This window comes from Pygoscelis adeliae, unplaced genomic scaffold (assembly GCF_000699105.1).
Source record: "Pygoscelis adeliae isolate BGI_AS28 unplaced genomic scaffold, ASM69910v1 Scaffold407, whole genome shotgun sequence".
Taxonomy (NCBI): Eukaryota; Metazoa; Chordata; class Aves; order Sphenisciformes; family Spheniscidae; genus Pygoscelis; species Pygoscelis adeliae.
Genome location: NW_008825251.1, coordinates 489,570 through 511,516, shown reverse-complemented (window position 1 = coordinate 511,516; position 21,947 = coordinate 489,570). Strand labels below are relative to the sequence as shown.

The following is a 21,947-nucleotide window of genomic DNA, read 5'->3' as shown; positions in this document are numbered from 1 at the left end:
CTAGAATACACTAAAGTCTCTCCTACTAGCTCCCTCCTCTCCTTAGTTATAGAACTAGAGGAAAAAAACGTTTTTGGTTGATAAGAACAGCGTTATCAACCTAGGCTACAATATAATAAAGGTGATCTGTTCTCACATTTATTTGGTCAACATCAGTTAAGCTGAAGACCAAAGGCAGAAGTTAAATTCCAGGATCTTGACATTCGGCCAGCTTACCACACACAGATTTAGTAGAACATGAATTTTTTTACAAAGATTCAAAAATGCATGGTACAAGACATAGCAAACTAATGTTAATTAAGAAATTCTCTTGTTATAACAAGTAATACATCACAAGCATTTTGCTTACTTGCTTGATAAAAACAGGAGTCCCCTAAATGCTCTTTAAATATAGTTTAAGAAAAGGTGCTGCAAAAGTCAGGTAAGCATTTGGAATGCTACCAAAATGGATGAAGCAAGTAATTTACACTTGGTGTACAGTTATCCCATTATTGTTCATGAAAACTAAGTGTCTTGAAAACATATGCTGAAGTAAACCAGTTTGCAAACACCTCCTTTTTCATAAGCTTTTACATTCTTATTTTTGAAGTGTTCAGAGTCCCTTAGTAGGATTAAAAAACAACCAACAAAAGGACACAAACTGGCAATAAACAAAGGGGCTATCCACCCTGGGTTCAAAACACCCATGCATATTAATGTGTTAGCCAGAATTAGGAACAGAAAAAAACCGCAAAAAACATCACCCTGGCATATAGTGACAGAGGTTTGTTTTGGTGGTTGGTTTGGTTTTTTTTTTCCAGAAGAGTTATCCTTACCATAATCCCTCAGAAGGGCTTGTGCCGGTCTCTCACTATCTGGTGTTGTGGGCTCCGTACTGCCTCCACTTGCAGTGCTAATGCCACTGTTAGTACGACTGTGGCTTTTAAAGAGGTTGTTTTCACCACCGTTCTGCAAATTGAAAGTCAGTTTTGAGTGATGAGAAGATTTTTCTGAGTAGAGTTCCCTATACCAGAGGATGCTCTCAGATACAATGGAGAAAAAAAGATGATCAAACCTCAAGATGCTAACTGAGCACCTTACAACAGCAGATAAAATGACTAATGCATTCTTTCTGAAGTGGTAACTTCATAAACAAAAAATACTTACCATTTCCATCTGACAGCCAATGGCTTCTAACAGTGCTGAATCTTGAACAATATTTAACATTGCACCTGAAGAATCAGATATGAGAAGGTAACTAAAGACCGCAGTAGAATATTCACTGCTAAAATTTATAAAGAAGCACTGAAGGTCTAACATACAGGATTGCCATCCTGTTCTATAAAAACTCTTATAAAGAGTTTTATAAGACACAGAATTTGCTTCAGGCTTTTTTTTTGCGAGCAGATGAGAGCTGAGATAGAGTGCTTTCAGCTATTTTAAAAATGCTTTGAACATAGGTTTTTCAGATTCCTCAGTTCAGAAGGATTTTGGTTTCACAGAAGGGCTGGAATCATTCCTTGTCTCCTATCAGATTGTGCTAATTTAAAAACTCAGGTTACATTTAAGGGTATCTACCGATTCTATGAATAAAATAACAATATTTGTTAGATAACCAAGAGCGCTAAAATGAGCTGTGTAGCCCAAAGCCACCTCAAGGGTTATACAGTGCTGGCCTTGGCTACATTCTTCCCTGGCACAAAGAGGCTCCCTTCCCCAGTTTGGCCATTAGGAGCCAAAAGGCAGCTAGTGACTGGCAAACAAAACATTTTCAAGTCTTAATGAACTAGCAGTACAGACAGCGACCTGCTGGAAGATAAAGTGAATAATGTCTGGTGCATTCAGCAACCCTTAAGGCATCAGCGCAACGGACCACGCTTGTTCTCATATTGATCCGTGACGAAGGAGTTTTATTTTCATAAAGACATTTCTGTCCCTGCCCCACAAAAAAAAAAGGCTAATATTTGCATCACTGATGATTTGTGGGTTTGTAGAGCAAATTAAAAATTGCTGTCATTTCAATCTGGCTAAAATATAAACCAAATTTCCTAAATCAGGAGGCCAGTGCATAATCTGAGGTGGGATACACTGAAATTCTCTCTACCTGGAAGTCATCCCCAGCCTCTCACTTTCCGTGCTTTGTTTTCCATCAGTGCCCAAAATACTGTATTGAGAAAGCTGAAGCTCTAATTACAGGGGTTAGCCAATGCTACTGCATCCAAACTAGCCAGCAGGTAGTCATCTCTTTCATCTTGGGAGAGATAACTACACAAGTGTAACACACTTAAATTAAAATTGCCAATGCATTCAGAGTGCCTTAGGTCAACTTGCATGAACAGCCTGTATCTGCCTGGCAGCAGCACCACCCCCAGGCGACGAGGAAAGAAGCAGTAAGGACATAGACCTGTAACAGGCTGACACTGAGGCACTCAGTGGCATCAATTTTAATTTTCTACACCCCCCCAATGAGTCTTTAGGAAAACACCACTTGCTATATGAAGGGAAATGCACCACTCACTGTCAAAAATTTAGTGAGCAGCTGGAAACAAACACTGATTTTGTTGAGAAGCTGGTGGCATGTGTGAGAATCTGGCTAAACTAGAGATTCATGAATCCTTTCCAACGAAAGCCAGCAGGATATAAACTCCTGTTTCCGTATGTGAAGTTAACAACAGAAATACAGGAGAGATGGACTGGTATGGACTGCCATGGAAATAGTAATGGTAAAAACCATTTGAGGCAGAGCATCTACCCAGCTGGATGCAAACACCAACTCGCAGCAGAGGCGTACAGGAATGCATGGGTAGGATTTAACAGAGCATCACCCCACGGTTCCCGAGGTGGTGCAACCCCCTGTGCACCGATGCTCTGTGAGTCTCACTTGGAGGATCACTTTGAAACCATAAACATCCTCATCCCTTCACCAGCAGTGGCTGCAAATCATTCTTGCAAATCATTCTCCCTTAGTCTTCCACTAGTAAAGGAACTATCTCAACCACTGCAAGGAAACTTTCCAAAAGTCTCTGCAGACTGGATTTGTTTCCCTTCACTTCATCACTCATGCCATTTTCTTTCCCTCCCCTATTAATCAGGTAGGCTCTCCGTCTTCCAGAACAAGGCAGACACCTCCCACCACAGTGCAAGTCTACTCCCTTTTTAAACAGACAAAAGGAAAGTGGTATTGTAATTACTGAAGGACAAGAACACCATAATGTGGAAAAAGGCACTTCTAAATAAAGAGAGAAAAATACGGGGCAGGGGGGTGGGAATAAAAGGCAAGTACATTTTTTACTGGTCTGAAAATACATTTAACTTGACAGATTAGGCACTATTCAGAAGTTTTCAGCTTCTACTTACTTTCTGAGTATTCAGAATAACGTTAATACACTCATTACCTCAAAGAACAGTTTGTTGCCAAACTATGATGCATCTCCAGACTCTATTCCAAAGCTTCTGTCTGAGGATTTACACAGTGCTAAACAAATGTCATCTGTATTCTGCCAGTGCTGGACCACCAGTCACCCAGTATCTCAGTTTGTTTCTAGGCTTAATCGTGCCAAAAACCAAAAGTGTTTCCTGTAACCCGTTAGTCAAGAATCCTTCCCAATATTAAAACAATTTTTTCCTATTTCCATTCCTAGTTATGACTGACTTTTCCTGCTAGAATGCGCTTTACTTCCGCCTCTACTTTTCAAGTACTATTCCACATTTGCAAAAAGAGAAAGATTACTTTAACAAAAAAGTGAGGCTTTTCCAGATGTTCCCATAGTATGAGGGAGATTATACAGATGACAACCTGCCAGGAATTTCATCTTTTTTCTTGCAAAGCAACACATGACTAATAAACCAAATTATTCCAGGACAGATTAAGACAGACACTTCTATAACACAGTTAATAAATAAAAAAGTTGAAATAACCTAGTATCATTTGAGTGTTGTTGGGATCTGTTTCTGTTTGCAAAGCTCCTATAAGTATATTCACAAGCCTCAGCTTCAAGGAAAGGAAGGTTACTGGCTTATCATATGTTGAGCTGTCATCATTGCTGAATTTCCCTTCCAGGACAACCTAAAGGAAAAATACATTTATTTCAGTATCAATTAGAGATCACACCAGGATGGTATTGGTTTCAAAAGTCAATATCCACAGCATACACTGCTACTGACAACTTTTAACACAGTCGCTCTAAGAGTTTCAGTGCTAAATAGAACACCAAATAAAACCCACAAGTCATCCAAATTCCACTCCAAAACAACCAGGAAAACAAAAATGGAAACGCAAAACAAAGTGGTAAGTTTACTACCTCAGACTTTATGGTTCCAAAGTGATGAGGGAGAGGCAACAGAGACAGCAAGATGTTAATCGAAGCTCTTCTTAGCTCTGTGGGGTTTACATAGATTTTAAACTTTGAGAGTTCTCTGCAAATCAAAGCATCATACAGTTAATCAACTTTACACAGGCATTTGGAGCCAAATTTAATTAAGTTAAAATTAAACATACAGCCACCCAGTGGTCTTAAATAATTTCCAGTATACTATGTAGCTGTTTCTTTCTAGGCTCAGGATTTTTTTTTTTTTTTAAACAGCAGCAATAACACAATGAATTCATGCAGGAACCATCACTTGCTAAGGATTCTGTACCCCATACAAAAGCAATGAGCTGATGAAAGTATTATTCATATACTGCATCTTCAAAGCAGGAAGTTTCGGTCATGAGCCTCTACTGGCTTATTACAACTCAAACCCACCCAGGATTATCAGAGATCCGCAGAATATGCTCATGCGCATATTGCATAAAACACAAGCTGCCTAGCGAACAGATCAACTTTTGTCAGTAGCCACCAGCAAGTTCTTCTACTCCTAAGACCTGTCCAAAAGAAGCAGTGGCTCAGATTTAAGCCCAGAAGATAAATAATACTTTATGCATAACTTCAAAATGAAATGCAGTACCAAGACATAAAACGTATGTTGAAGAAGGCATGCACAGAGTAGTGTTAAGTTAGCAAAACGTCCAGAAATCTATAAAGCTCTGACAAATGAGGTTATATCTTCTGGTTTAAGAATCTACTCCAATTTCACCAGCCTGTCTAAATTATCAATTTTTCTATTTAATGATGTGTAAGATTACTGTCTTAATCAATTCACTGCAGCAACAGCCACTAATGAATATCCTGTGAAATTTTACTTAAAAATCAGTAGGCTTTCAATATATTTGAGCTAAATCACTCCTTTTCCCTATTCTTTCCATCAGTGAATATGTAGGTAACACAACTCACATATTTCATTTAAAATAAGCACTACTATTGCTTTAAAGAAAATTGCATTAAGTAAAATTAAAAATTAGAGCTTATGAAGTGCTGCTATTATCACTATCAAATACATACACAGAATGGGGCCCACATTACAGAATTCCTTCAGTGAAAGATACTCAGGAATGACAGAAACCCCAGAAGATAAACACCTCCCCACATTTCTGATGATATTTATATGGAAATAGCAATTTACCTGTCAGGTAAAATAGTTTCAAGAGCCGAAATGAAATAAGGAACCACGACATCAATCCCTTTCAGGTCACAGCAGAACAAAGGAGGGGAGTTTAAAATAACACTGGCAAGAACGGGATGGCAAATGAAATCTGCTATCTGCAAACCCTGAATTAAAAGCATGTAAAATCTGACAAAGAAAGATAAGATTAAATTATTTGCACATAAAAAGCATCAGCATCCCACATGAACAAGAATGTGCAGCCACTATTTGATCTTTTCTATATAAAATAGAGTAAGTTTCAAAATCAGAGCTAGGAAACATTTATATGAGCATTTCCCCCAAGTTACTTTAGCACAGGCAAACACACCTAACCAGCTTAACAAAAAACCCCTCACAAATCACATGTATTTCATGTGAAAAGCCACTGCAGCACAGCTTATTGAAACCTCTGACTATCTGCAACACATGGACTGGGAGCTGTGCAAACACAGCCCAGATGTTTACTAACAGTGCTTGGATCATGTGCTCTCCCCACTACTCTCTTCCCCGTGTAAGGATGGGAGCGAGACCTTGATTTTAACTCCCCAACACAAGAAAAATACTACGAAATCTTTCGGGGGCAGGGGGAAGAGGACAGGACACACTAACCAGCAATTTGGAAAGTGAGACTAAACATAGCCATCATAACCAGTTCACAAATGCAAAAGCAGGGGGGCAGGAACCTAGCTGGCCATCATTCTAAAGCAGCTAGTTTATTTTGCAGTTTCTTGTTAGAGAATACTTATACCCCCCCCCCCTTTTTTTTTTTTTTTTTAAGGCTTGCAAACACAGAGGAATCTCACTGACTGGGTAAGAGAAACACAAGTATCTATACACAAAACATTACAACGTGGAAGAAAAAATAGTTCAGTCTTCCAGGAAGTTTTGATGCCATCTGGGACAAATACATCTGAACAGTTTGAGAGAGTCATGATTTAAAGTTGATTCTCTGCCTCTAGCCTTTGCTATTTCACTTTTTAACAAAAATTTTGAAAAAAGGTACACTGATAGGCAAGATTGCCTTATTTTATCAGAAACAAAACTGTAAGCAGAGGTAGTTCAGAATACAACTGTTTTAAATAATGGAATATTAGTGCATTTCTATATTTAAAGAAAAAAAAAACAAACAACAAAAAAACACCCACAAACACATTCTACCCCAGTGTTGTGGTGTTTGACAACACAAGACCCTTCATGGTCTAATAAAATGTCCAAAGTGTCACGTCTGCACACTCATTTTTTCCATCTGAACAATACTCAGTGACAAATTAAAAAAACAAACCCAAGAGTTCCTTCCAGCTGGAAGGCACTTTAAAGGACCTCCCTTCAAATGGAACTTGAAGAAAACCCAGTGAAAACCAGCATCATGAGAAGGTGAAAGGAAATGGCTATTCGGTTAGCCAGGAATCCCCACCTACAGCATCTGAAGGCTAACCAGTTTTTTTTGAATTGGCAACACAAGACTCAGACAGTAAATGAATGCTATTCACTGTGAATTAATTTGCACCATAAAGTTATACCAATGAAGCAACTGGAAGATAGGTTAGTACCGGGATAGGTAAGCTGGCAATATTTCCTCCCCAGTCTTCTTGCTACAAAATATCCTACACAGTGTCCCGCATGCCTCTGCCCTTCCCGCTTCATAGTTGTCTGGGAATTCACTCGCATCAAACATGGGGTTGGAAGCCATTGTGTCTGTGGACATTTGCGATCCTTTCCGGCGAAACTCCACACTAGCTTGAGTTGCTATAGCTGGGAAGAGAAAAAACAGCGTTTCACGGCTTTTGTTAACATATATAATAGGCTCATGGGATCCTGGACACAAAGATCAAGTCAAATTTAGTAGTTATCATGAAGCTGTTAGTTCACTATATTGGAGTCAGTGCCTCTGTTTAGAAAGTATTTGTGGGTGTAACTAACTTTTTCTTTATAAGGATGACAACAACTGACCTTCATATTCTAGAGCCTGTCCCAACTTTCTGCTGGGAAGAGTACGCTTATATCCAATATTAGCTTCCTACCCCCTCTGGAGGACAAGGACCTTCCCTCACCTAGTTCTCATCTCCAGAAAAATGAAGTACCACTTTGCGCCTTGCTCCCTTAAAATGCCAAAAAAAAAAACCCATTTAGACAGTGCCATTACTGAGACCTCCAAGCAAGTGCTTAATTTTCAACTGGACAACTAATCTCTTATGCTGCTCTGAACACCAAGCTGCTTTGATCCAAATTTTGTTGTATAAACATACTTATTAAAAAAAATCCAAAAATTCTAAGGACCCATATCAGAAAGAGAAGTTTGCTGAAACCCACTTTCCTGATTCAGTCTCTTTCTCCTCGCATGACTACTGAAATCACCAAGTAAGTCTGAGGTTAGACAGCCTCCAGGCAGCAGCTACCAGGGAGGCTGGCCCTCTCCTACTCCCTATCCCACAATACGCTCACAAAAGTCTCTCAGGAGCCCGCTGTTACCTACACGGGACGCGGTTCTGCCAAGCTTTGTGCTCCCTCCCTGCAGGACAGTTCTGCCAGCCCAAGCCAGTTGAATTTATGTCTTTCTAGAGAGATTTCTGGTCCCCTTTCACACATCAGTATCACATGCATACGATGCAGGAGGCCACTCGCTTTGCTGGCTTCATCCTTTCTTCCAGGATAACAATCAAAAAAGATACATTGCTCTCGAGGTGATTTTTTTTTTCCCCTCCTTTTTTCGCCTTTTCCTCGGACAACTTCACTCTTGGATTACTAACAGCAGAAAGAGCACGTTCCTTCTTATTTTTAGCTAGGACTATGTTGATTTTCAAAACTTTTATAAGCTACAAAACCAAACAACAGATAATGTGTGCTCCTAACAGAATCATGCCAATGTAGTTCCACCAGTACCAGAGAACTTCCTCTATCTCAAACCTGGGACACTGGGGAACATCAGGTTCACAATCAGTCTTGCAAACAAAGACCCATTAACACTTCGACAGTTGGAATACTTGTTAATTTACCGGTAGGGTTTTTTTGTTGTTGTTTTTTTTTTTTTTTTTAAAGGAATCGTCCTAGTGACAAGTGTCTAACTCTTAATTTTGTCTTTAAATTCGTGTTTTAACCTACTGTTACCTTACAAATTTTCATGACATAAGTAGCAAATAAGCACAAATCTTTATGCATCTTCCCATGAGCCATTTTTTGTCCTAAATAAACTATCCAGCAATATATTGTAGTTGGAAAAAAACACTACATGCACAATGCATACAAATCAAACACTAGGTCTGTAAAATAAGCTTTAAGTAAAAAAAACATGGTTAGTGCAAAGTCCTGAAACTCATGACATGATCACAGACTAAAGTACAGAAAAGATGGGACTGATTCAGGCAGATTAATTTGCTTTTGCCAACAATCCTCCCCATTCAAAAACACACACAAAAAAATTACTTGTCTTTTTCAAGTAAAAGTGCAAAAGCTACAAGAGACAATGAGAATGAATTTACAAATAAAATATGGGATTATGGAAAAAGAAAAGCATGACCGCAATTAAGGAAAAGCTACTGGTTCCTACTTACAAGATTTATAAGAAAGAAGAATTTGGATAAAAGATGCTGCAAGATAATAGAAATAAAATGGAAACAAATCAAAGGACAGCAGTAGTTATAAAATACTTTTAAGATGGTGAAATCGTAATATAAGTTAAGAAGCTTTTAGCTTTTTTAAAAAATAGATTAAAAGCTTTATGATATAGCAAGCTCGTTAAACACATAGGAAATTGGCATTCAGGTCCAAAATTATGGTTTTGAAAGTACCATGCAAAACAATGAACAAAAAGTTACAAAATACTAATAAGATTTAGAGCTGTTCATATCAATGCACATCAGTCCTTTAAATGGATGTATTAACCCTTCCCAGCTCAAGTACCTTTCCCTGTGTTGCACTGTGTACAGAGTACACACCCGGCTGCGCTAAGGCTTCTGCGACTTGGGGTATGTCTCGTAGGGGGAAGGTTACTTACCTGCAGAGTCTCCTCAAGGCAATACTCCTGCTTCCAAACCGTGAGTTCCTGACCGTATTACAGCTCCATCTTCCCTAACCCAAGTTGCTAACAGCCCTTAACAGCAGCCAGTATACCCAGGCATGCCTCCCCTGACCACCAGCTCAATCAACAATCTTCCAAAGCAGAAATAAAAGGCAGAACACTACCAGAAACATCCACATCTCAAAACCAATCTCCAGCAAAAGAAGTGAGGAAAGACTCCAGTAGCCAGGTACCCGGAGAGAATGCCACTACCTCGTAAGAGCTGCTTCTTTGAGCGTGCAGGCTCAGATCAAGACCTGTGACCAGGCCTCTCAGCAATACTCAACATGTCCCTAATCAGGGCTGCTTATAGTTTGCTCCTAGACCCCCAGAAACATTCTTTGGGACATTAATATTAACGACAGTAGGGCCAGAAGAGATGAGGGTAAAACTATACCCCAAGACTCCCCCACTGCCAACAGCACCTGGGCGATACCAGCAACCCTCCTAGGTAAGCCTGCTTCAGCTGCTATAACACACACAGCTGGCAGGCTTGTGACTGACTTCTTTAGGTACAAGGATTAAGAATGAGCCCATCAAATTGGAAGATTCAGTTGCTGAAATAGTGGCACAAGGTATTCATGAGCTTCTCCCAATTCTCACAAGTTGCTGAAGACAGCAACTAGCAGCAGCATGCACCGTATGGCCAAGCTTGTCTAACTGAAACACATCCTGCCAATGAAGCTACACGCGGCACATGTACACACACCCCAGAGCTGCCATATTCAGGGTTAACTTCATAAAGGCTTCACAGTGAATTTCTTATGAAAGAGTTCTCAAGTACCAATCACAGGGAGCTATTTATGCCACACTAACAGCTAAATAAATACCACGCAGCCATCTAATTCTAAAGACTACACCAGCAGGATTCAGGTCCTTTCAAACCAACTACGCATTTTCAAATAGATCATTTTTCCTCTCTTGCCACAATACAGAGTAATGTTCATTAGCTGTCGGCTATAAAGCCATAAAGCTTCACCATCAAGGTCTCAGTGCAGAAACTAAAGCCTGATACAGGACAGTCGAGGCACAAAAGCATTACACCAACAATGGCAAGATTGCTGTTTTGCTTCAGAATCCAAACACCACCACAAGACTATCTTGAAGGACGGGGCTCAGAGCAAACAGGAAGACTGCTTTCCAGGTGATAAACTCCACCAGTACTCAGGCATATACAGATGACCTCCAGCTAATCTTGTGGGAGAGAACAAGTCTCTCTCTTCCCAAAGAGAGACAGACAAAACCACAGCTACCACAAACATGAAATACGACAATTACCCTGAATCATGCAAGGGTTGGTACAGGAAGCTTACCAATGAAGATGGTAGAAAACTGAACAACAGTGGGGCACCAGTTATATTGACAGAACTAGAGAAGAGTTGAGGCTGGAGGAGACCTCGAGATGATATAGTCAGTGCTCCCCCCCCATCCCCCTAAAGCAGGGTCAAGTGGAGCAAGCTCGGTTACCCTTCCACCCATCCAGATATTTTTTCAGCTCAGAACCTACAAAAAGCTGCACGTTTTTTCCACCACTCATTTTTCTTGACTTCCTTTCTGGAGGTTAAAGAGTCCAAGAAGTAAGATATCTCCAGGACAAGGAGAAAAGCAAGGGTAGATAGGTACTCATTCACATCAGCCTTGATCAACAGCTCTTTACTTCCTAAAGCTCATCAAAAAGACTTGTGTAGTAAGATGGGAGAAGGATGATGTGCTAGTCCATGTGAATCAGCAGGGTTTGTTTAAGAGAACTGAACTAAATTCTGAACTAGAACTTGAGACCACAGCTCATTCACAGGGTTACTTGTTAGACACTCGCATTCAGCTCAGGAATAGCTCCTTAGAGATCATGTCTCATGGGTTCTCATTGAGAATGTGTCACATGACAGAAGAGGAATAAGAAACACATGCTAGAAAATGCAGTGTTCCCCCCCTCCCAGGGCAGGGGATCTCTCTGCAGGACCAAGGAGCAATCTGTATCAAGATATTTCGCCACTTCCTTTTTCAAAGCGGTCCTCAATCTTCCAGCCAGCAATGAAACAGAGAAATTGTATCGGAGAGCTATGAGAGAAGAAATTCTTAACTGCATGGCATTGAAACAAACTGAACATCAGAAGGGTTTAAAGCTGTTGAGATCTTATACAGCTGCAGTCCCAGACCTAAAAAAAATAGTGCGTGTGGGCCAGTGGAAGACAGTACTACATAGCAAAGCTGATTTTAAGTGAAGACACTTCCCAATCATAAAACATTTAAAGCATCCATAAAAATAATAGTGCTTCCTGAAGCTAAGGCAAAGATTATCAACAGCAGTGTCAAACATGGTAAGAACATTCAAGCTAGTATCAAAAGCGTTACTGTACCAGGCTACAGAGGATAGCAGATCGACCATGATATACAGGTCAACCTGCAGCCAAAAAGAAGTCTTATAACAAGCAGATTTATTTTTATCCCCTTTCCTAAGGGTAGGGATTGTGGCAGCTAACTGTCCCTTCCCTGCTGCCCTCTTCCTTCAAGCCACATCTATATTGGGCAGCATGAGCAGAGGCAGGTGGATGGGCACAACATGCAGATCTGATTATTACTGATGGGCCCTACTCGTGTGATGGAGAGGGACCACAGTACACAACCCTCCTGGGCCACCTCATCAGTCCAGCACAGCACCGCCTGCCTTACACTGTTCGAGGAGGAAAAGACTTCACCTGGAGGCATCAGGCTTCACAGATTAGACTCCCAGAACAGAAGCTTTTCAATTTGGACTTAAACCTGGTTTAAAAGACACCGATGCTTCAAGCCAACAGAAACTGCAGAAGCCTAGCCCTTTACAAGTCTTGCTACATTTTCTCACCAAAAGCAGAGGCTGAGCAAAAGGATTTATCCAAAAGGATAAATCAGGCAATACGACTTTAGTGCCTCTCTACAAAGTTTCAGCAGTATGGGTCCATCTTCAGTTTGCTCTCGTCTGACAGCCTGCCATGGCATTGCTGTGACCAGTACTTTACACAGCGGTAACAACACTCATGGCATCCTGGAAGGGCAGCAAACACTTGACTAAATTCCGTAAGTTAATTCTGTCTTCCAAATCACTAGAAAAGCGGGACATAACAGACAGTTTTCTGGGTCTCCACCAATGTAATTCTCTCAGATCCACTGCTGCTAATAATGGCAGAACATGTGACGTGCAAGGACTGGTCTCACTATGGACAGCTCTGAAGAGCATGGAGGAGGAACAGATTTCCCAATAGTTGTTTCTAGTTTTCAGGAAGGTAGTAAGTCCCTCTGTAAGGCTAGCAATATGACAATTTTCTGACTGCTGTTAGGCAACTTAGGACATTGCATATATGAGTAGAAGGCTCTGGAACCCCTTCAAGGAAGTCAACTGTTTTGATTTTGAATGACTGTGTACTTCTGCTAGAATCACAACGCCTCTGTTTACAGATGACACTTGCATAAGCAGCATCTCAGCTGACATCCTCTTCAGGTTAAGCACTTCATTAAAATTGCTCAAGATACAGGTTATGTCAAAATTAAAGTGATCCAATCAATCTGAAAAGCATTAAATACAGAAATACATTAGCTGCATATGCAATTGAACACACCCTCAAATTATGCCTTACTCCTTCCTAAGCTCAGCTATTTCTCTAGCAAAGTGTCATGGGCCTTTTACAGAGGGACTTGAACCTCCTACCACAGAAATCCATGACTGAACACTTCAAAAACCATGTGCTGCATACCTAAAAATACCTTTAACAGATCCCAAATCCTAAACCCATCACCTCCACACAGGGGTTTGTGACACAACAAACAAGGAAGATCATCAGTTTATCTGCTGCTGTCAAGTCCCACTATAAACCCAACTTGCTACAACAAACCTCTTCCTCCTATTTTTCTTACTTAGGCCAGTGAGCTCCTGATAGTTAGATCTCTTGGAAGAGTTTAGCAGACATTCAAAATACTACATGAAGAACAGAATAAATGCAAGGAGTGAGAAAGTTTATTCTTTTCTGAATATGATCACCAAAAGGAAGAAGAGTGCTAAAAAGCCTCTCTCAGCAGAGCACTAATTCTGCTATCATGTCTCAAAACATCTAACCTCTAAAGCTGAACAAAGCATAGGAGACAAAATATATCTACCAGTTAAGGACTGAAGACAACCCAAGTATCAAGCCATATATGGAAACACATAGCAACTGTCACTGAAAGGCAGCAACTTCACTTGCTGTTTTAAGGACTTCTGTTTTCATAACACTCTCCAAAAACAAGGAGTACCACCACTTTGTGCAGTATCTGGAGTGATGTTTGACAATTTTTTCAAACATTAAAGTCGCTACAAAAAGTTGCTATTACTCAGACAGATACTCAAGCAGATTTCAAATTAGGTAGTGGATTCTTATCACATTATTTCCTTCACTTAATAGAATTTTCCCCACTAGCATAATTGGGATTGCCATGCTTGTTAGAGCAAGGGAGTGTTTAATAGTAAAAAGTGATTTTTTTAAATTTTAAAGCCCCCAAACACCTGCTCAGCTAATAACAGGTGCTGGCTCAGCTGGGAGGGGTTAACCACAATACAGCACTTCAGATTTTTTTTTTTTATTATGCATATGTTAATCTTGCAGGTAGGAAATGTCAATAAAACAAGGAAAAAAGTGTACATATATTTTTCAGTAATATTTACCAGTCATGCTGCTGTCTCTGTTTATTCCGTTATGAAGTTTACAGTGAACAAATGCTGCATCAAATAACCACGATCCAAAGAGGTTCAAGATGCTGTTAACCTTTGGCCTACGAGGAGCTGGTAGTGGCCGTGGCTCAGAACTTGTCTGGTTTGGGCTAGAGAGTGGAGAAGTAGAGGAGGGTTGGTGCTGCACTTTTGAAGTATGTGCAGTAGTTACCTATTTGAACAGAAGAACAGATCAGCTCCTAGAAGGAAGGAAGTTACTTCCTCCAACCGAGGAAACTATCAAAAGGGGCAGCTCCTTAAATACAGAACATGAAATCTTACAGTGCTGGTTTTCATCGTTGCTTTATTCACAGTCACTGCCCGATGCCTTCGGTTATGGGGTGGAGTGGTGTTGATAGCAGTGTTCTGGGGCATGCTCAGCCTATTTACTGGCGTGGGTGGTGCACTATCCGACCGGGGTCGTGAAATGCCTGTAGATCAAGAGATAAAGCAAGCTTTCAGCAAGTATTCCATAGGCTCATACAAAGCAGCCCAGTTAGTAAGCATTTGTGCCTTCTGTAAATAGGCTAGCTTTCCCCCCGCCCCCCCCCAAACAGCGGTAGTAAGAAAAACATCTTCCCCCTTTCACTATTAGCAGAAATAAAAGAAAAGCGAAAGAAAACCCTGCTTGCATTAGATCAGCAAATGATTAAAAAACACCAAAGAACCTCACACCTTAAGAACGTGGAAAATGGCACACAGGAGGACCAATTCTAGGAGCAGGCAGAGGGAAGGGGGCAAGGTTCATTTGCCAAAGCCAATTTAACAGCTTATTCCTGCCAAAATTCAGTTGCCTCTCACCTTTGCCTTTCTTTCCCAGCCATACCTCCCACGTCCCGTTCTTGAGACAGCTCTAAGATGTCTGACCCTTCAAAGCCAACTTAGCTCACTAAATTAAGATTAAACCCATCCACCATGCAGTTTTGCACTGTTTTTGCAAGCTGAATGAGCTTGCTGAACAGTCAAATACTAAGTCAGCACAAGAGATGGGGTAAGAAAGCAGAGCAAGCTATAATTTTTGTGGCAGCAGCAGAACATTAGATCAGTCTTTACACAGCTTCAGGGAAATACTCGTGGTGTATAAAGCTACTCTTCCTCGTCAGAATCAGAAGCAACTAGCCCTCTGCAAAACCTGAAGCGACAAACACCACTTCTTCCCATTTTAATGAATACCCCCACCCTCACACCCCATTTGAAAAATTAAGTGTGGAATTGCAGTGTGCTTGAAGATTTGACACAGATTTTTTTTGCCCATGTTAATTAAAGCACACAAGTACTTTTTGTAACACATTACAGAACAACTCACTCCTGCTAAACCATTAGTGTTACACCCCACGCAGAGGGCAGAGTATGCACTATGAAATGTATTGTTTTGGTACACTTTTTTGGAAAAGAGGACGCAGTATTTTGCCAAACACACATATTGTGTAAGTACTTATCAGGGAGGGCGAGATAAAAAACAGTGTGCTTTGGCACTCGGGGTAGAAGGCAATGAGATCTCCCACTATCCGTAGCTGAAGGGGTCCATACCACAGCTCTGAAGTCTGCCTGAGCACACTCTCACATCCACACCCACAGCTTGAATTTCATTTCACCAAGAGCTCTCCTGTGCCCGAGTGCATCATAGTCTGCAGTCTTTGCCTTTGAACGCCAGGTGGGGTATCATCACCCTAGGTGTTTCATCTTGCTACGTGAGACCTTCAGAAGTCTGAAGTCTCCGATTCAACACCCTATCAAAAGCTCATGTAGACAGCAAAGCTGCTGGCATGCTTACAGGAGAGTCTGGGCTGCCAGGGGCCCACAGAAGCGCTCCACAGCTGGCCAGTGTGGAGACCTCAGCCCCAGACACCACCACACCCCCCCACCACTGCATCCAGACAAGGAGTTTTGTACGTGATCACTGTCGCCCCAGTGGGAAGAGAGTCTCAGGCAGCCAGATGCAGAACACAAAAAGGACTACCACACATTTCATGGGTTAAAAGTCTCAGATATGAACCCCAGACTATTTTTAAGGTCCAAGAGAAATGCACTACAACAGCTACCCCAGCAGAGGTGCATGCACTCTGCAAAGCTAACTGCTGCTCAGCTTTTTCCTCTGCCTTTACTGCAGGATGCCCCCCTCACAAGTCTGACATTAAAAACCATTTTATTCACTGAAAATTACTAACCACACTCACAAAAACCTTGGGTATAGTATTTTTTGTCTCAATACATACTACTTTTAACAGCTTTTTGAAAAAAATTTTAATTCAGCTTACACAGCCAGTAAAAGATACTTCAGAGGAACACCTTCTACCAATGCTCAGTTGGACTTATTTTTTTTAAATTACTGTTTCAGAGCAGACTGCCAAATCCTATTATCATAGGTAGGAAGACAGAGTTTGACAGAGTAGCAAGAGGGTTGTTTTCGTAAGACTGTTTTGTTTGTTTTTCCATATATTGCCTATATACAATCCTCTTTTAACAAATTATGATATTATTTGACAGACTACTGAATATTTTAAATCTCACATCTGATATTAGTAAAAAGCAATCATTAAAATTCCTTAAAATTGGTGGCAAGACATCTGGAAGAACAACAGGTTTCAAGATTCAATATTACAGCTTAAGAACAATGACCATTTGCTCTTTTACATCACTTAACTTTTTAAACAAAGCTATTTTTATAAAAGTGAAATCTATAGTGACAAAAACTTGTTTGCAGTGGAGAATACAGTACCGGTAAACCTTTTCCTTACAATATTTTTACAGAAACACAGAATATATTTCTAGTAAAAAGGATCTTATAATTCAGTGAGACAGAAGGATCTTGAGGTGCTTTGCCTAAAAGGACTAAACCATTGAGGTTTTTCCAAAAGACAAACAACATGTAAAAGCTGACAGTCTAATTCCACAGCCAAATTTTTCTGAACACAGTTTACATATCTGCTCAAGTCTTCTGCAGTCTCGCATCAGCTCACACTTCTGGCAGATGACAACATTTGTTGCATAGATTTAAGCAAAAAAGGCAGCTCTTCAGAGTTTACAATAGCATGTTATCTCTGAAGAATTTTTAATAAGCCTGAAGCATACTAAGAACAATGCCTTAGATTTCAGGCGCTATATAGTGTTACTTAAAACTTACCAGCCAGCGCTTACATCTACTTTACCCTTCAGTCAAATTTGAGCTACTCAGTTGCCAGTAGACACAAAGAAACACAGGTTTTCTTCTCAGCAGTACTAGTAACCCACTAATCATAAACTAAGTGAAACCGGCACTTGTAGTATAAAGATCTGAAGATGGCAGTCAAAATTCAGGACCTTACAAAAACAGGCACTATACACAGCTGTGGCCACAAAGTTTATAAACAAAGTGGTCAGCACTCACAACATGCTAAAAGCATAACACTTGCTTTGGTGATCAGACTAAAAGAGAAAGCAGCCTTGTTTGGGGAAAGAGATGGCTGGTTTTATTTTAGACTTCAGATTTATTTGTTTTGCATTTGAAACTAAGGCCATCTACAACTTCATGCATTCAAATATTATTGTGTATACAGATGGTAATTTAAAAGTGACCTGATGAATTCCAGGATATACTTGCAAATGATAAATTGTTATGGCTGTATTTATGGAGAAGACTGATTTAAAGAGAATAAAATAATGATTAAGTTACTATTCCTAGCTATCCACAGGTAAGACAAAAGCATTACCTAGGAACGCATCCACTAAACAGCTGATCCCACGCATGGCACGAAAGAATATCTGAGGCAGATGTTTAAGGCAGGGGTACTGATTCAGTTCTTGAGTCATCCCACTCACATTCAGAAACTGCTCCTGAAATTTGGGGGTAGAGCTAATAATGGCTGGGTTACTCAAATCCACAGGATTACTGCACACAAAGAGAGCAAAATATATTTTAGTCAGTTTAAGAACAGCTGTTAGGATTTTAAAAATACTTAAATATGCAATAGTTTAAGGCATTTAAATAACAACAACACAAAACAGCATCTGATATCAATATACTTTTAGCTGCTACTCCATCACAGGAAGCCAATTGTAACTTCCTGGTTGTCTTCCTTTTGAACATTACCCAAATACATGGAATAATTTTATTGAGATCCAATGAACCAGAGCATACACTTGAAAGAATAATCCCACGATTGCAGTAATATTAATTACTTATGAGGTCTTTTGAACTCAGTTTAAGAGGTCCTTACATTGTTAAAATTATTCTCAAAGGGTAAGCAATGAATTAAATATTGCCAACAACCAGTGACAAGAAAGGGATTGAGTTGCTCAAACTTTTACAATTTTTCCTGACTGATACAAATCCTGCAACAGCAGTTCCAGATTAGAAGAGTACAGTACTTGTGACATGACTTCACAAATGAAGAAAAAGAACAGATTTTTTTTTTTAGTTAGTTAGTTAAGTAGTAGATTTTGAACGGTCTAACATTTATCTATCTTTAATTAGTACATAATGTTTATATAAAAGAGTTATTATTCTGGCCATTCAGAACATGCCATTCCCGAGAATCTTTAAAACCAAGCATGCCACTTGGTTCTGTTGTGCATTTAAGGAAGAGTAACATGGATGTTAAAATTAACTGTATCTCTTAGAAACAAAGAGATACACCCATTTTAAAAATAACCTTTTGTAGGTTAAACTTAACACCCTGGAGAATAAATGGAAGCAGTACGAATCTTAGAGCTATTGTTCTATTTTTCCTGTTTGCTCTCAGAGAAACAAAATTGTATTGAAGTCTTGTTTTTCAGATCCTCCAAAATGCCAAATAGCTAAAAATTTTTTAATTAAGTGAACCAGTTTACATTCTGAAAGAGTCAAAGAGTTCAAAGTTGAACAACCCACTCACAACCTTGCCCTGGACTGCTGCAGGGCACTGGTACAACAAGACTCTCGCACTTTATTCTATTTAGGTGCTTAATCTTAGCAATCTCCAGAGAAATTTTTCATTTGTCATGCAAATTTATAGAAACAATGCAAGAATATGAACAATGGATGGCTGTAATTACAATACCTCAGCATATGTAAAAAGCGAAACCAAGTTTGTGCAACGCACTCATTATCCATTTCAGGAGGAATCAGACCAGCATCTTCATCAGGAATTTTAAATGGAGGAAATGAAGGTCCATATGTAAAACGCAGCAATCTAGAAAGCAAGTCAGACAGATCTGTCATTCAGTTAATACTCCTCAAAAATTTAACAGTGCATTTGAGCCTTAAAGGTATCAGCAGTCCACAGGTGAGCCCACAAGCAACAACACAACATCCCAAGTTTTCCTGGGGATCCCTATTTTATACAAATATTCAGCTCTTAAAGCTTTGAAGGGTACACACCTTAGAGCCTGCCCAAAGGTCCAACCAAATCCAAGAGCTGTTAAGACAACACCCCACAGCAGCTCTCCCATTGCTTAGCCAGGGGGGTTACCGATGAACACAGGCACACACATAAGTGACAAGATGTTATGTAAGAAGCGGGGGGGGGGGGGGAGAAGGAATTTAAGCCCTTATCCTCACGGCTCTTTAGCTGAAGTGTCCAATGACACCGGCAAGTCACATTAGGTTACAGGTCTAAACTCCAAGTTACTGATGACTTACAGTTTACACCAGCCCACTGAGCAACGCTCGGTGCCATCTGTTGTGGTTTAACCTCAGTCGGCAACTGAGCACCACACAGCTGCTCGCCCACTGCCCCCCCAGCCCTGGTGGGATGGGGCGAGAATTGGAAGAGTAGAAGTGAGAAAAACTCGTGGGTTGAGATAAACAGTTTAATAATTGAAATAAAATAATAATGTAATAATAATGTAGTAGTAATAGTAGTAATGTAATAATAATGTAGTAGTAATAGTAGTAATGTAACAATAATGTAGTAGTAGTGTTGTAGTAGTAATGTAGTTGTAATAATAATAATAATTCACAAAGCAAGTGATGCACAGTACAATTGCTCACCACCCGCCGACCGATGCCCAGCCAGTCCCCGAGCAGCGGCCCCCCCCGGCCAGCTTCCCCCAGTTTATGTACTGAGCATGACGTCCCATGGTATGGAATGTCCCTTTGGCCAGTTGGGGTCAGCTGTCCTGGCTGTGCCCCCTCCCAGCTTCTTGTGCCCCTCCAGCCTGCTCAGTCGGTAGAGCACGGGGAGCTGAAAAGTCCTTGACTAGTGTAAGCACTACCTAGCAACAACTAAAACATCGGTGTGTTATCAACTTTGTTCCCATCCTAAATCCAAAACACAGCACTGTACCAGCCACTAGGAAGGAAATTAACTCTATCCCTGCCGAAACCAGGACACTATCCTACAAGCAGCACAGGATTTGCAATCCACAGAGTAGCAAGCTCTTCAAAAAAGATGCTCTACGTTTTGCAGAAGCTGGGAGTTGCAGAACAGTGAAGAGCAAACCCGCAGAGGGCTTCACAGCAATGCAATATCATGAGGATAATGGCTTAGGTAAATGGAGATCTTTCTCTAGAAGTGCTGTAACTACCTGACGAGTCACCAATAACCTTCAGTGAGCCACTGCTGTCTGATTTGACCCCTCCTTCATCCCCAGCTTTGCAAACTTACGTTGATCAGGGAAACTGATCTATGATCTTGGTGTTCCCTAAAAGGATGGAAGAGATCTAAGTTGCACCTTCTCAATATCATAGCATTCCCAGAAGTCAGTTTTTGTCTTTTCCTAAGCTAAACTCACTTTTAGCACCACTTCTTGCTTCAGTTATTGTGTCCTTATTTCTAAGCTAAGAGCTGCTTGTAATGGACAAGAAATGTCCCATTCACCATTGCCCACTTATAAAGATATATAGTTTTACGGAGATAAAGTCATTACAACTAGGAGAAATGGGGGAAAAGCAGAAGTCTATGGCTGACTCCTAAACCAAGAGTTAAATAGGCTGAATTACCATCTCCCGCTTCGCCCAGCACTGGGCACTACAGTAACTTGCAGCCAACTAATGTAAAACACACTCAGGGTATTTGAAATCACAGGCTATCATAGTAACTAGCTCGGACAGAAAAGCAAGTGAGCTTTAGGACACGAGGCCTTCTTCAAGTCCAAACCAGAAATGCACACACCTGTACCAAGCAGTAACTGCTTTCCAGTATGCCACACTTGATGCCCCAGCACCCATTTACATTTAGTGCCCCAGAGGCATCACCGCATAGCAGGTTTTTGCTGAGGAATTACCTAGCTCTGACAAACCCAGAAAGGTCTGGGCACACCCCATGCTAAGTCATGCCCCACATCTCTCTTCTGCAGTAGACTGCACTACTTCACAATTCTCCCCTTATGAGCTGCAGGAAATCAGTTTTCAAAGGAGCATGGCCAAATCTTAACTGAAATTTGGGACATTTTCACAAATGACTGAAAACAGAAACAAATTGCAATCCACACATCCAAGACAGTTAAATTAGAGTTAAAACACCCTAGATGGGTAAAAGAAGCATCTATTGGTATGGCAACACAAGTAAGACCCTAGTTTCATCTGGCTATGAAGTCATAGCCATGGATACAGGTTAAACACTGCATATGTGTACAGATTTCCAAATATAACTTCCATATGGCTTTGAGACGTTTACTCCCAGCTTATTGCTAATAACCCAATTCAGAAAACTGTTTACTAAAACAGCACTTTAACTGTTGAAGCTGGAGCTTCACTGAAGTGTTAAAAGTGCA

General features: G+C 40.5%; 1 protein-coding gene across 1 annotated transcript in view; it reads right to left on the bottom strand.

Moving 5' to 3' along the window:
- Positions 1-21,947, bottom strand: part of RALGAPB (Ral GTPase activating protein, beta subunit (non-catalytic)) — a 59,795-nt gene that overhangs the window by 30,156 nt on the left and 7,692 nt on the right. The window contains 10 exon segments of the mRNA XM_009329330.1: positions 816-948; positions 1,147-1,211; positions 3,898-4,045; positions 4,281-4,395; positions 5,482-5,649; positions 7,053-7,254; positions 14,229-14,445; positions 14,556-14,704; positions 17,963-18,141; positions 19,292-19,423. Coding sequence (XP_009327605.1) covers positions 816-948; positions 1,147-1,211; positions 3,898-4,045; positions 4,281-4,395; positions 5,482-5,649; positions 7,053-7,254; positions 14,229-14,445; positions 14,556-14,704; positions 17,963-18,141; positions 19,292-19,423 — 1,508 coding nt within the window.